This window comes from Lichenostomus cassidix, chromosome 18, assembly GCF_008360975.1.
Source record: "Lichenostomus cassidix isolate B80296 chromosome 18, HeHo_3.0, whole genome shotgun sequence".
Lineage (NCBI taxonomy): Eukaryota > Metazoa > Chordata > Aves > Passeriformes > Meliphagidae > Lichenostomus > Lichenostomus cassidix.
Window position 1 is genome coordinate 9,207,203 of NC_139498.1, and position 16,449 is coordinate 9,223,651.

At 48.1% G+C, this 16,449-nt stretch overlaps 1 protein-coding gene across 4 annotated transcripts in view; it reads right to left on the reverse strand.

The window, feature by feature from the left end:
* Positions 1–16,449, reverse strand: part of GAS7 (growth arrest specific 7) — an 86,331-nt gene that overhangs the window by 46,464 nt on the left and 23,418 nt on the right. For 2 of the 4 annotated variants that reach the window (XM_085077946.1, XM_085077944.1), the window contains exon 2: positions 2,882–3,005. In XM_085077946.1, the coding sequence (XP_084934072.1) occupies positions 2,882–3,005 (124 nt within the window). Of the gene's footprint in view, positions 1–2,881; positions 3,006–8,520; positions 8,681–16,449 lie in introns of those variants that run through there. The other 2 variants (XM_085077947.1, XM_085077945.1) reach the window with 2 other exon arrangements.

Consider the following 16,449-nt stretch of genomic DNA (forward strand, 5'->3'; position numbering starts at 1 on the left):
CCCCATGAGGAGGCCCAGACCTCCTCTCACCCGTGCTTTTCAATGAGGGAAGTGCTAAAACTGCCAAAGATGTGCCAAGAAAGGCCTGTGGCATTCCCCCTTAGAAAGGCAGTGGGTGCCAGCAAGGCCCCAGGGTGGGTGCTCTTCACCTGACCCAGGGCTCAGCCACAGCCCTGAGCTGGGTGAATCCCCTTTCTCTGCCCTGGGATGTCTCCCACTGACTGGCAAGGCCACTGGTTGGACATCCAGGACAGCTGGTCACAGCAGTTGGACATCCTGCTGCTGGGAGGGCTCCCGCTGAGGAGAGCTGGGGATACTGCTGGATGCTCTGTGCCATGGAGAGGAGTGAGTCCCCTTCCCTTCCCTTCCCTTCCCTTCCCTTCCCTTCCCTTCCCTTCCCTTCCCTACCCCCTGTAAAGACATTCCTGGTCCCTGGGAGATCTGAGCAGCAGTTGTGACATTACACACCAAGAGTTTTGCATTAACTGCTGTTGGTGGCTAACAGTGAGTAGAAGAACTTTAACTACATGTCTCACTGAAGGCTGGAGTGATCTACAGAGGGCACTGAAGGCCAGCTGACTGTCTTCCACTGACCTCTGAGCTCCCATGTGTGTGCACTAAACAGTGCTACCCCTCTCTGAAATGCTTCAGCATACTTTCATCATCTCGTGATAGCTATGGTAAAGCAAGAGCAGCCTAAAGATACATCTGCACCTTGATGGAGAAGAGACCTAGCTCCTGCTGCTGCTGGAACTGTGGTCCTAAGGAGGCAATGAGAGGTCCATGAAGCCCTGTGACAGAGATGTGTGCCAGAACCATGTCCTCATGACAAACACTGCCAGTGTTTATCTTGGTACTCCCAGCAGCAGCTGCAGCAGTGACAGGACAAATAAGCAGCTCAGACAAGCCAGCAGTGAACTGTCAAGTCTTTGAGACACAATAAACATACCCATGCCATTGCAGCTCTACCACAGGAAAGATGGGGACTGCAGGTTTAAGGTTTATAGCATATTGTCTTTGATTTACCATATGGCTCAAACCCAGAGAATACATCATAAGTGCCAAACTGAAGTCCCACTGTTGAGAGCAAGTCTCACATGCCAAATGTGACTTTAAGGTTGCATGGCTCAGCAGGTCCAACTCTGCAGCACAGTCCAGCAAGAAGGTGTATCAACATGAAACTTAACCAACATGAGCCTATGGATAGTCCTGAACTACAAGTTTTGCAGGATCAAAGGTCAAAGCCAATTAGTCAGATTAAATCCAAACAGTGTCCAGACAGCTGCTCATGCCATGACTGGATCCCTCTGTAATAGCTGAGAGCACAACCACAGGTGGTTTGGGCATTTTCCTGAGAAAGACTGTTTGGAACCGACCTCTGAAAGTCTTCAGCCCAGCTGTTCTGAGCAGGATCACTGCTAGCAACAGATCAGCCACAATTCAGTCTAGCCAGGTTCTGAGATTTTCCATGGATGGAGATTCCTCCACCTCCCGGATCAGCCTGTGTCAAAGTTATCCTCCCCTCCTAGAGGGATCAGAAATCTGATTTCTGGTCTGAGCTCACAAGCAGGATATAGCTATTGGCCCTTGCTCTATTACTCGTAACTTTTGTGAGGGAAGTACAAAACTGCCTGACATTGTGGAGAAACCCACCATTCTGAGGCAGGGTCCCTGTGACAAGAGCTCTTACCACAAAAGAAACAGGCTCTGCCTCTTACTGGCTTTATCTGGCCTCAACCCAGTGGGTATGGGTCCATCACAGAGATGGCTCAGAACTGAGTGCCATCACCTCCTCACCCACGTTTGACTTGCAGTGGGGATGGGGTATCCAACTTCTCCTGATATCCCCAGCTGTGCAGGGGATGCTGCCCATCAGCCAGAGCAAACTGTGCTTGAAAATGGGGGCAGGGTTAAATGGAAATGTACCTTCTGGAGACATACCTTCTGGAGGGGGTGTCCTATAAGATGTGTGTGCATCAGACTCCAGTAAATAATAACCTGGCAAAGTTTTAGGCTAAAGGCTTCTGAAATAAAATGTATCAGTCTCTGAACAGACCGTGAGGTGCACTGGGACAGCCCATGGCTCTCCTTGTGAGTGAGAGAAAGGAATGCCAGTGGTCATTCCTGATGGCTGCAACTTCGCGACAAACAAGGTTAGCTCCTGCTGCCCTCTCCATGTCACTCTGGCATTCTTTTTGCTAAAGAAATGTGGGTTTTCTGGTCACAAGACCCTGTTTTGCAATGCTGCTGTGAGCTCATGATGAGAACAGCAGGTAAACACAGTCTTGGGTAAACTGGAGGTGGTACAAGTTTGACAGGTCTTGAGAAGGTGATAAGATTGTGAGTTAAGGCTGCTCCTCTACCAGCGTGACAGTGAATAGAACACACAAATATAGACTGAAAGTTTTGTCTGTGCTGTCCCATTACATGTGCTTTTCTTTCCTTGCCTCCATGGGCAAGCTCAGTCTCACCAGCTCACTATGTCTGTTTTCCTCAATGATGCTTTAGTGATATATGATGTTCTATCAAACTACTTTACATGTGTGTATATATGTAGACATAAATATCTCCAGGTAAAGGAAACAGGGAATGAGGTAAAAATTATATCTTTAATAGTGTTTCACATTCTAAAACATTTATGATGGGGACATTTCTACTTTACATTGTGTCTTTTGTAAACATTTCAGATGTCTTCTGATGGTCAGAATTAAGATGACAGAGGATCACAAGATTAAATCTTTCATTCATATGGTGTGAGTGTCATATTAATTACTTTGGCCCTGCAGCTACTTTGTTATCAAAATCAGCTAGCAAGGTGATTTCCTGAAACAGATGTGTGCTGGTATGGTGAAACATTTACTGGAACCATAGCCCCACTTACCATTTGTGAAGGTGTTCACGTAGTACCTGCGACCCTGGGGAGACATGTAGCTCTGCCAGCCAGGGGGAAGGTGGCCGTTCAAGGTATCTTCTCCTGGCTGAGGAGTTGTTTTCCTGGGTTTCTGCTGAGAAAAGAAAAAAACCAACCTATTAGGTCAATATCTAGATAACGTAAAGTCTAACCAGATGCACATCTGGAAAGAAATAATATGGTTTGTCATTCTAGAGATTCCAATACACCCAAAGACTTTCAGTCCATTTCTCCCTTCATCTGCCCTAGCTTCATCCAGAACATGAAGCAACATTCCCTTGAAGTAATCACACTTTGGGACAGAAATGAACCCCTCTGTATTTAATGTCCCAAGAGCACCTGGACCTGTCAAAGAAAATGACTCTCACTAAGCAGTAAAATGCAAAGCCTAAATTGATCATTAATCTGAGAAAGAGAGGCAGGCATCTGGCCCTCATTTACCTTCACATGGATACACCAGTGGGTCAGAGCACTGATCATGGAGGTGCTGTCACAATTTATTTTACAGGGGCACCATCACCTTCAGACAGTCCCAAGGCTGCAAAGCCATGTTGCCTACAGGAGTCATGTGCTGAAGTAAATTTATTAGGATGCTGATTATACTAATAATGCATGCAATTAGAAATGCAAACATTACTGATCTACACAAAATCTGGATCCATATCATCCAGATACAAGATCTTTAGGATCCAGGTTACTGAGAGTGATCCAGATAATTAGGAATGGCAGGAGATGAGCACCAGGCTGTCACTGTTTTCCAGGCACACACAGAGAACTGCTGTCAGGGTTCAGGTACCACACTCAGCTACATATCACTTCACCAACTCAGCTGCAAGCCTCAGTGAAGCTTCAGGGTATGGAAAAAGAAAGAGGGGAAACTGAAGTGCATGTAATTGTCTGCACTACCTTGCATCATCTAGACTATTCCCTCTTACAAACAGTTTTGCTGGTTCCTTGGTGGCTTGGGATTTACAGCAGTTGCTTGATGTGAGACTGGCAAAGAGGGCTTCACCTCAAAGGAGGCATGAACACCCTCTAGTCCCTTCACCCAGGAATATGGAATGTAGGGAGATAAGATGGATGGCCAAAGATCACCAGTCACAACTCAGCAGGACTGCACCCTCCTCCTGCCTCACACCCAGAGAGCTCCAGTTCACCTTTCCACATTCCCTAAGGCACACCAGGCATTCGAAGCACTCACTTTTGTCTTTGTTTTAATTGTCTTCAAAGGAAGAAATGGAAAAGAACTAGGAAAAATACATGAAATGGAATTATTTATCCCATGGAAGCTAATCTCTTTTCAGGAAATGCCTTCTGACATGGTGGGGAGCAGGTCTGAAGAAACTGCATTGGATCCACAAGCAGCCACAACCAGGGGAAAAGCAGTTTAGCATCTGCTGCCCATACTGTTCAAACACTGACAGCCTCATGAACAACATGGTTAGACAGAAATTTGTGATGTGTCCTTCTGCACACCCAGCCTCTGAGTGAAATTCCAACTCTGTCCCAACCCAGAATAAAAGGCACATTTAATGATTTTGGAGCCAACAGTCTACTTTATGTTTCTTTTCAGTTTCAGAAAATTCTTATTACAGTGGCTCTTGAGGCACTGAGCTGGAGAATGATTTTGCATTTGTGCCTCATCAAGTGTACCTGGCACAAACAGGTCACAGGAGCACGGCAGCCAGATGGACACAAGGCCAGTGGGAGGTGAATCTCTCTCACCACTGCACCACAGATGGAGCCTGTGCTGGGTCAGATTTTAGCTCCTCTCCTGGAGGAGAAATACACTGTGATACTGGGGAACTCAGCTGGCCCAACATCAACTGAACAAGCTGCCTCAGGAGATCTGAAGGGACTCTCCCAGGTGTATGACTCCAATCTCATGACCTGCATGCTGATGGCAGGGTGGCAAGTAATCAGTAGGATCTCTGCCACCTGTCCCTATCCCCTGTGTTTCTGCTCTCTAAGATTTAATTAAATCAATTTACAGTTCTACTCACCCTGCTGAATGTGTGAGAAAGCAGTAGCATTCACATTTTGTGTAACTAATTGAGTTTTCTCTTATCTCAGCTTATCATGCAAGTGAAACATCAGACTGTCCAAAAGCACAGCTCTCATTATTGTGTTCTTCTATTGCCTAGAAATGCACTAAATGAAATTCTTTACTCAGTGAAGCCAGTGCAACCATTTTACTCTGAGGGGCAGGACCCCTCTACACATACCACTGAAACACCTCGCTGTTTCCCATTAAAGCTCTGCATCCTACTAATGAAAATATTAAACTGATAGAAAAACCAAGCTATCCCAGTTTTACCTCTGGGTTATCCAAGTTCTACTCCACCTTGTTATGTGTGTTTACAGAAATGGCTTGTTTGGCTATGCAATGCCATTTCTAAAATGGCTCCAAAGCCATGTGCTATGGCTTAGAGGGGACAACTTCCACTAGCCCAGGTTGCTCCAAGACCCATCCAATCCGGCCTTAAACACTTCCAGGGATCCAGGGGCAGCCACAGCTTCTCTGGGCACCCTGTGCCAGGACCTCACCATCCTCATAGGCAAGAATTTCTTCTTAATACCTAATCTAAACCTGTGTTCTTTCAGTTCAAAGCCTTTCAACACTGTCCTGTCACTCCAGGTTGTTGAAAGTTCTTGTCACTCCCTTCAAGTACTGGAAGGCTGCAATTAGGTCTCCCCAGAGCTGTCTCTTCTCCAGGCTTCTAACATACGCAGAGAAAGTCAGATCAGAAGGGAACACAGGATAGCCCCAAGCTTTTTTTTTAACCAAAAAACCAGACTCTCTCCCAGTATGCTCCAGTGGACAGCACAGAGTACTGGAACAGATCCTGGGACAGCTCCTCCACCACAGGGTTAATGGTCCCCTGTCACTGTTTGCAAAAGCACACTGAAGAAAAGCAAACTCTGCAGTGTGGGACTGTACCAGCTCTGGAAGAATATGGCAGCAGGTTGGGTCCCTTGTATTCCCTTCATGGATATCTGGCCTTGAAAATAACAAAGATACACCTGACTATCTCTGCTGTGCATGAAAACCTCCTAAAGAGGAATTTGGGGTAATCCAGCCCTGGGTTCTGTTTCAGAAGATCCAGATTTCACACATTTTTGCTGCACGCTCACCGTTTCTGTACTAAACACATTCTTTCCCTTCTGGAACTGAAGTTCCTCCATTCCCACTACCCCTAGTTCTTAATAAGATCCTGCAGTGATTCCAGTGCCAAGCAGGTCACAATTAAGCTCAGGTCACTTTAGGGGCCCATGGTATTGCTCCATTTTGCACAGTCAGAACCAGTGCCCTGCAAGTGCCCTGCAAACTGACATTACCAGTTTGCTCAAGTGAAGTTCTAAATTGTCCCAACACCTTTTCAGTGCTGCTTCATGCCTCCCTGATGGACTGCAGGAAAAGCAGAGGTCTTTCACAGGTGAGTGCTGTGGCTGCATTCTTAAACAAAAGGCTATGCCAAGAGACAGATATGGATGGTATACAGTGAACACCAGCAAATGTTGGATGGAAACAGTGTGAAAAGCAAAGTTAACCCAGTGTTTTAGCTGTAGCCACTGCCAAAATGCATATCACTTCAAAAAGCATATAAGCATTATGTTTTGGAGTTACTAATTCAATTTTTTGGTTACTAATACTTCTACCTTTGCTTTGGATTTTGCCAATCAAGAAGTGCTGTGAGCACAGTGTTCTCTATCAATAACAGTAGAGAGGAAATCTCAGCACTGCCAAATGCTGAAGTTCTTTTAAACAATGGGGAAACAGTTTGCTTTTATGTGCGTGTATTGTGGTTTAACTCCAGCCAGCAACTCAGCACCATGCACCCTCCCACTCACTGCCTCCCACCCCTGGGATGGGGAGGAGAGTCAGGAAAAAACAGTAGAACTCATGGGTTGAGAGAATAACAGTTTAATCATTGAAATAAAGTAAAAGATAATGATAATAATAATGATAATGATGATAATAACAAAGAAACGTGAGATAACAAAAAGAGAGAGGAATAAACCCCAAGAAAGACAAGTGATACACAGTACAATTGAACACCATTTGCTGCTGTATGCCCAGCCCTTCCCTGAGGAGCATTTGGCCCCTTCTAGCCAATTCCCCCAGTTTATACACTGGGCATGATGTTCTGTGGTGTGGAATATCCTTCTGGACAGTTTGTGTCAGCTGTCCTGGCCTTGCTCCCTCCTGGCTCCTTCTGCAGCTCCTTGCTGGCACAGCACAGCACAGGACACTGGAAAGTCCTCCATTTAGAGTGAGCACTACTGAGCACCAACTAAAACATCAGTGTGTTATCAGCATTATTCTCATACTGAACCCAAACTCAGCACTGTCCCAGCTACCAGAAAGGAAACTATCTCAGCTAAAACCAAGACAGCATGGAGGATGTGAGGATCTCTTCCCTCTGTTTTATCTGCCCACGGAGACTGCAGATGAGGATGCACTGAATGCTGGGACCACTCCTGTGTTAGAGCCCCTAACTGGACCCAGTGCAATCCCCTCCCAACAACACTTAGACTCAAACTCCTATAGAAGCTTTATGGTGGAAAGAGGAACTGAAAACGGCATAGGGGAAGAACTGAAGAAGAAACAAAACTTGACTTCATACAGGTTTCCTCACCACCCTGCCCTCACAGAATCATAGAATCCCCAACAGGTTTGGGTTGGAAGGGACATTGAAGCTCATCTCATTCATCCTCCCACCGTGGACAGGGAACCTTCCACCAGACCAGGTTGCTTCAAGTTCTGTCCAACCTCTCCTTGGGCACTTTCAGGCATAGGGCAGCCACAGCTTCTCTGGGCAACCTGTGCCCAGAGTAAGTGCCTTATAGTTTTGGCACACTCAGCAACCCATCCTTTCAGAAATGAGAGTGCCAGAGAGCCCATAGTGGGTAGCACACCATCCCTTTTCTGCCAAAACAGTACACCTGAGGAAAAGAAGAGATTTTCTTGCTCTATTTTCCTTGGCAGACAAAACCCTGTCCCAGCCAGGCCATCTGCAGTCCCTTCTTCTTGCACCAGCACAGTTAAACTGGAACCATGTTTGCACACCCATGTGGGAGAAGTTTTGGCTAACATGGCTGTGATGACAGGCAATTCTGCTGCTGGGACACAGCAAGGACAGAGCCAGGAGACTGCACAGGGAGCAGAGGCAACTGGCAGGTAGTGCTTCAAGAGACCAGCTCCACATCTCACACAGCTCTGCATTTGGCACAGCAACAACATTCAGGCTCCAGGGCTCTCCCAAACCCAGCTCCAACCTGGGCACACACTCTGCCCAGCCACATGAAGCAAGGAAAGTGCTTAGAGGTACCCATGTGTAGATGCACCTCATCCTTAGACTGATCACTAAGACCGGATTATTGGTTTAATATCTTGTTCCCATTTTAGGAGAATTATTGCCAGGATAATTTCTGAGAACAGTAAATCACAACAGAGGACATCTGCATGGAAAGGAGGTTCCCTATCAGCAGAGAGCATTGCAAACCAGTGAAGAGAGAGCAGCAGGCAGGGACTGGAAGTTGAAGACAAGCTCGGCTTGAAAACAATCTGCCAGTCATGAGGATAAGTATCAAGTGGAACAGCTTACCAGGGAGCTGTGCACTTCTTGTAGTTCCTCCATCAAGATTAAGTGCCTCTTTCTAGAAATTCTGCTCTATTCCAATAACAGAAAAAGCCAGGACCCTGGAAAACCAACACACACCCCTGCCCCAGCTCAGGCTGGGTGGGCTTGCAATCCCTTCTGCTTTCTAAACCTTCCAACTCCCACAGTGCCTCTGAGCTCAGAATGTTCAGGCCACTCCCCTCACTGTCACTTCTGGAAGTGTCACCAGCTGCTACCATAGTGGTGGACAGGCAAATCTGCACCCAGAAAGGATGTCTGCAACACATGGTTGAGGAAACAGGAAACCTGAACAATGTGAGCAGAGAATGTGTGACCCCAGTGAAATCCTCCTCCATCTGTATTGGATGCCTGGAAAAGGGATCAAAGTGTCTATCAAAATATTAAAATCCAACAGCATAAGCACTTCTCTCCCACGAGATTTCCTAGGATTAGAATTCCATGTAGCAGGTGAACATACAAGAGCCACCCAACAGGTCTTGTTCTGCATGACAAGCAATGGTTTTTGTTTGCTGTCTGCAGAAACACAGGGCTGGAATTCTCCTGATAATGCACAGCAGAGGAAACAGAAATGAGACGTCTCAAAGCAGAAAGGGCACTGGAGCTCTTCAGCACCAAACCACATGATAGAGAGGTGGCAAAGTCAAGCATGTGGAATAAGAACAGATCCATGGGGTTAACTCACCTAATCCAGGACAGCAGCACCGACAAGAGGCAGAGGGATCTGCTGTTTAGGTCAGAGCACACAAACCTGACCATTATCTGTGCTTCTTCCCCTGCATCCATGGGCACTGGGCCAGGGATGCCAAGAAGAGGACAACCTGTGTGGGCCAGAGAGCTACCCCACAGCATCACAACCCTGACCAGGAAATACTGTTTCTTCTGTGTGCTGTGAGAAACAGATGGTCTAGAAGCATGTCTGGAGAGAAGGACAACTAGGTCAGGCATCCTGGATGCTTTATGTGAGGAAGAGCAGCAGCCAGAGTCTGCCTGTCAGAGCCCTGACACTTTCTGTCTTGCTGGGACAGCTCAGAACAGGGCAGCATGGCCAGGAGGGAGGTGGTGGGCACCTCTCCCCCTCTACCTCTTCTGACTTTCTGACTATTTTCTTTTCCTTTTCTTTCTTGATTTTTTTGGTTTTCTTGATCAAGTTATCAGCAGCCCAACTCATTCTGTTCCTTTGGAAGAGCAATCAGCATTGTGATTCCCTCCCAGTGGTGGAAAAAAAAGCCAAAAAGGGTTTTATACAGCAAAGTGAGGCATCAGGGAGTAACACACATCAGCTCAATCCACGATGACTTGACCCTGAGGCAAGTTCTGCCTTGCTCAATAGAGGAAAATGACTTCCCATTTTCAAACTGCAGGAAATCCCCATTCTCCTTCAAAGAGGGATCCTGGGGAGGAAACATCTGTGCATTTACAAGCCTGAGCTCCCTGAAGATGTGTTGGCTTGCACTGTGCTCCAGCAGAACTCAGACCAGGAGCAATTCCCAACACACAACCCCAGGGAAAGGAAAGCAAACCAATCCCAAACAAATTCAGGCCTTGACCAACCTGATCTAACTCTGAACAAGGGGTTGGACCAGAGACCTTCAAAAAACCCTTTTAATTTAAATTCTGGATTTTATGATCCTATTTCAGCAGAGCATGCAGCCTTGGAGCAAATAAAGAGGAGCCTCTGGCTGTGGGAAAGGGCTGGAGGGCAGCATCAGCACAATCACTGCTGCTGCCACCTGTCAAGTCTCACTTGCAGACCCAGCAGCACAAGGAAAAGCCACAGTGCCCAAACAAGCAGCTGCCCTGCAGTGTCCTACCCAGTGCTGGAGGATCACTGGTGACAGAAAGATGGGCAAACTATGTGGCGAAATTCTCTGCAAGGAGCAATACAAGGACATGACATGAATCTGCCCCAGAACAGCCTCTGTCCTGTGGGGAATGGCTTGTTCTGCACTGACAATACTGAGCTTATGTTTCTGTCTAACTGCAGTTTGTATGCCTGAATTAAGAAAATATGTGTCAGTTCTAGGGTATGGTGCAGAAGAGGCAGAACCACAGAGTCAGAATGGTTTGGATTGAAAAGGACCTCAAAGCTCATCTCATTCCATCCCCTGCCATGGCAGGGACACCTTCCACTGTCCCAGGCTGCTCCAAGCCCTGTCCAACCTGGCCTTGACCACTTCCAGGCATGGGACAGCCACAGCTTCTCTGGGCAACCTGTGCCAGGGCCTGACCAGCCTCAGAGGGAAGAATTTCTCCCTAAAAGCTAATCCAAAGCTGCTGTGTCACTCCAGGCCCTTGTGCAAAGTCCCTCTCTAGCTGTCCTTGAGCCCCTTTAGGTACAGGAAAGTGCTGTATGGTGTAGTTAAAGTGGAGTCTGTGTTGTACTCCATCTGATGCCTGTCCCAGCCTGTGCTGTGGCTCAGGAGAAGGCCTGGGGCACCCAAAACCCCTCACACCACCCGCAGCCTCTCTCTCCCTCGTACTTTGAGTCATTCTGCATTTTGTTCATTTTTATGCAATCTTTCTTGCTCAACATTTGGTTTCCATGGAGTCACATACACTGTGTGAAACAGATTTATATATAGAAAGTGGAACGGGTCATATGATTGGTCTTGGTTGTCACAGCAACCAGCACAGCTCTCCTTCAGCTGAACAGGATGGCACATTCTGCTGGGGACAAGTCACCCTCCCTGAGTGACCCTGCTGGGACCACACTGCCCTGCAGCCCTGCAGTCCTGCTGTGCCATTCCTCTGGGCAATGGCCCTGGTTCCAGCCTCCTGTGACAGCAGCCCTTGTCCCCACAGAGGACAGACCCCTTGCCTGTGCCCAGAGTTAGCACATCTCAGTGCTGGCAGGTAGAGGCTGTGGGCTGAGCTATGCCCAGCACATCCCCACATTCCAGTTTAGCAGGGCAGCTCTCATGTTTCTGTCTTAAAAATCTCCTTGTACTAACAAGTTTCCTCTGTGCTGTGCCACTTTGCTTCACTCCTTCTTCCTAGATAACTTCTGCCTCTCCATGCAGCTGCTGTTTCCTTGGATGCCATCTCTGCCACCTTCCTACCCATCAGTCGTGGCTGTGACCAGGAGGATGGGTGGCCAACTCTCCTGTATCTCTGCACTTCTCTTTCTCATTTGGCTCTGGAACACAGTGTGTGTGCTTCCCACCCAGCTCTGCCTGGTCTCCAGCCAGACCCACAGCTGCCAAAAGCCTCCCTTCTCACCCACCCAGGTCCCTGGCTGGGGTGCAGACATGTGCCCAGGACTTTGCTTTAAGGTGATATACATGAAAAGCACTGCATTAGCAGAGAATGAGCCTTCTGGGACGAGTATACTTTTCTCTGTCAGTACCATAAATGAGGGAAAAACAAGCTGTTTCTGAAGGATACATGATCCAGGGAGACAGACTGGGTGATGTTTTCTGCCAACCAAAATGTGTGGGAAGAGAAATGCTCTGACCTGTGAATCCCATCTTGACCCCTTCAAAATAGGGGCTGTCAAGCCAGAAGTGAAAAATCTGAGGAACTCCAGAGCAGCTCAGTCATCTCCCTTCCTTCCAAACATGTGCCTGGTGCACAGAGCCATGTGCCAGACTGGGAGAAGTCACAGCACTGAGCTGCAGCTGAGCCTGGCCCTGTGGAGGGGCATGTGGGACTCCTGGCATCAGGTCTGGTCCAGATCCTGCCAGAGACAATGCTCACTCCGTGGCAAAGCAGCAGCTCAGGGAATGCTTGGCAAGAGCTATCAAGTGGGGTTTGGCTGAGGAGGGAAGCTAGGCAGGTGTAAAAAGTAGGAAGGGTAAGAAAGATGGCAAGGTTGAAATTCAATGTGGGGAAAGAGCATGGGAGTGGGGCCCTGATTTGAGGAGGGGGGTTAGTGAGAAAGACAATGAAAAGCCTTTGACAGCAAGGATTTGGGGAGTGGCAAGTGTGCAGGAGGGTGAGAGCAGTGTGTAAAGGACAGCCCAGCTGTCAGCCTTCTCGCCTCTTGCTCTGCCTGAGCTCTGCTCCCTTTCCTGGGCTCCTTTCTCTGCGTGCTCTCAGAGGGTGACAGCATTCAGCACTTTCTGACAACAGTGCAGAGATGTGGTGGTGAAAGAGCAACCCAGAAAGGGGAATTGAGGTACCACCCTCTCACCAGGTGCCAAGGACCATGGAGAGCCAGATGGGAGCAGTGTCTGCTCTGAGAAGCCCATCTAGAACACAGGGACCACAGCTGCATGCACATCCTCCCTGTAAGGATAACACACCCACAGGGAGCTCAGGAATCACCTCTGGAACAACACATGGCTGTTTATTTCTGTGCTAATAGACAACAAGTCACTTAATGGACAAATCTGTGCAATTCCCTTTGAGCAGCCCCTCTCCTGTATCCAGCTGAGCCATGCATGGACAGGTGATGGCCAGACTGACACTGGGCAGGAAAAAAACTGTGAGTGGACACATTGGGCAGCAGCAAGGAGATGGCACCTCCGGGTGGAGCTTCTATAGCATGGCCTTGCAAGGTCAGTGAGGGATCATCTAGACAGAACTCTGTCATATTAAGAAAAATTTCTTCACCAAAAGAGTGGTGAGGCATTAGAAGAGGTTGTCAAAGCAAGCTGTAGAATCACTGTCCCTGGAAGCGCTCAGAAAATGTGTAGATGTGGTGCTCAGTGCTGGACTTGGCAGCTCTGCATTAACAGCTGGACTTGATGATCTTAGAGGACTTTTCCATCCTTAGGGATTCTGTGATTCTATGAAGGGCCAACTCCACACACCATAGAGCACAGAGGAATGGGAACAGGACACAGAGGGACAGTGATGGGAACAGAGATAACCTAATCCCACAAACACAGCACTTTGTGGAGTCACCCCTGTGGTGAGAGCCATCAGGCCCATGGTCTGGGGTGAAAACCATCACTGTGAGTCATGGGAAAGGTTCTCTAGACCATGGAACAGACTGATAGTGGGATGCAGGGAAAGAGGTATTTTAAAGACAAGGGATGATTCGAGGTAGATGGTTAGAGGAAGAAACAAAGGTAGGGAAAGGGAGGAAATCAGTGAAGGGTAAGAGGATTCCCAGAACCAGTCAAATAGGCAGCTGGTGATCACATTTGTCTGTCCATGCCCTGACTGATGACTGCAGTCTGTCCTGTCAAACAGGGCACTGAAGAGAAATAAGGCAGATCTTGGCATCAACATGTGCCTTTGGAGACCTCTGTGGGCAGTCAGTGTATGAACTATAGAGAAGTTAAAAGTCCAGTGAAAGAATGGTAGGATGGACATGGCTGGTACTTCCTGCCTGTTCCCAAGCACATCTGTGTCCAACTGCCTCCTGAAACATGGAGCAAACCCCCCTAGCAGCCAGTTTCCTGTAGCAGTCAAGGAGTTTTTCTGAATTAGCTGTAGTCTTTTTCATTCTTCCCCAAAAGAAATACAGAAGTTAGCACTCTCTCATTCCTTTGTTTTCCTTTCAGCACCAAGGTTTCTTGCTGTTCAAAGAGCTAACATTTGGAATCTCATTTGCTAAGTAGCAGAGTGGGTTTAGCTCTGGAGGTCCAGGCATGGTTCATCTTACAGAACACAGCCAGCCTGGGTTACCAACAAGCAGCACACTGAGTGCCCTGCCCTGCTACCTTTCTGTCATCAGAAAATGAAGCCATGCTGTCTCCCTACCCCAATGCCTCAAAATAACAGGATGTGGCCAGCTGGGACAAAGCTGATTTCTCAAGAGATCCAGAGCTGCCATGAGCACAATTTCATGTTTCTATGCCAAAGCTCTGCATGCTGCTGTGTATACTCAGTCCACTCGGATATGACAGAGTGTGACATGAACTACTTTAGTCACAGCCCCATCCCCTCCATGGGAATGGAGACCCAGAGCTCTGCCACAGATATCCTGGATACTAAGGATTACTAAGGATTACTTCCCCAAGCAGGAGTTGTCACACCATGGCTGGTAGGGTAGGAATGGATAGAAGAAGGTGAAGGACTGGGGATGAGGCAAATGCAAACCCTGGGCTGGATGTGTCCTGTGCCAGGGCAGCCCAGGAGCAGACAGGAGCTCTCCTCCCTTTGCTGGGGAACCCCCAGTGCTCCAGGGGAGCTGCAGGTTGTGCTGGGAGACAGTGAATGGCTGGAGCCCCTGGCCAGCAATGGACACTGACCCTCTGCCTGACCAAGGGCTTGGGGCTCTGCAGGGCTGAGCAGGGGAGTTTGGTCACCCTGGGACTCTGCAGAAGCCAGAGAACAGCCAGAAATGCTGGACCCAAAAATAACCATTGCCATGGGTGTGTGGATTGTAAGGCTAATAAAAGCCCAGGGATTCCTTTGTTTGAGGTCTCTACCCAGGGCTGTTTATGCTGCTGTGCCACTCAAATATTAAGTTACTTTCTTCCCAAAATTGGATGCCTGAGACTCTGCCATGGAAAAACTGAAGCAGAGAAGTTTTTTTACAAGCCCCACCCTTCTCAGGAGGGATGTGCCACCCTGCTTCTGACACCAGCATCTGGTACGAGGCACAGCAGCAGGGTCAAGCACTCTGAAGGGCTGTGTTGTTCTGGGCATCTGGGGACAACAGGGCCATTGCTGAGCAAACCTTGTACTGTCAGAGTCACCCCAGATGCACAGAGAGTCACAAGTCCAGATCAAGCCAGCTGCAGCATTACTGCTTGTCTCCAGTTTGAAATGACCTGCTGTGGGGACAAACCCCTCCCTAAGGGACTGCAGAGCATGGCACACCAGCTAGATGGGCAGAGGCCCGAGAGGCAGCCAGGGAGCTGGGGGCACACTGCTTGCTCCAGGTGCTCTGCCCTGGAAGGGTGGCTGGAAGCAGTTAAAGAAACTTCCAGCAGATTTAAATCTGCTGTCTGACCCCTCTCCCTGGCTGTGGCTTGAAAAGGGGCATAGAAAAGTCACCCACAGCAGGCTTGAGGGCAAATGAAGAGCTGGGCAGCATGGCTGCCTTCTGGAATTCTTGTGCCTGTGAGTGCAGCTGGGTTTGGAGAAATGGAACATCTGGGAATAATGCCAAATGTTTTAATGTGGGGCCTCCAGCTCGTGCACTGCAGGAAGCTCAGCCTGGCTAAGCACTCTCTCCACCTGCACTGACACAAACCCACTAACCCTCACCTGTGCACAGTGTCCACTCCCTCTGGCCAGGGCCAAGGAGCACTGATGGCTTCTGATGCACATCACATCGTGCATCACTCTTCTGATCCCTTGAATAAAATCTCTCCTGGACATGTGGGCAGGGGGCCCTTGGCTTCCTGTGGGCTCCTGTAGGCTGCCCCAGCATTTGCTGACCCCCAGCAGCACAGCAGCCCCCAGTGTGCTCCACAGCTCCAGGGAATAAAGCATCCTATCATCCTGCAGCATCCTCTGCAATTCCAAACAATGCAATTCCAGCACCCTCTCTCCTGTCTGTGCCAGGGCAAGCCTTCCTGTGATTCATTTCTCACAAATCACTAGGGTTTTAACAAGCCTGATTCTACTGCTGTGTTCTGCAGTTTCACAGACACAATAACATCACTCGATAACAACTAATAATTAGTGTTCTTTTAGGAGAGAAAGGGATTCTCCCTTAAAATACAGACACTCTCTCCCACATGCACACACAAACGTGCATAGCAGGGCTAAGGCACAGCAACCTCAAACCTTGCTGCAGTCATCTGCCAAAAAACATATATTTACAGAAATATCTTGTAGCTATTAATGTATTTATAAGATAGAAAAGCATGTAAAAGCATTGTAGATAAGTTTCTGGAGATCTGGTCAGATCTCCAGACGTAGTGTATTCTCCTTTTCATGAGAAGTTAATAAAAGGACATTCTGAGAGTGTCCAAAGAATAATCTCAGTTAGTTGTCTGTATTTATCATAGAATCACAGAATGCTTCGGGTTGGAATGGACATTAAAG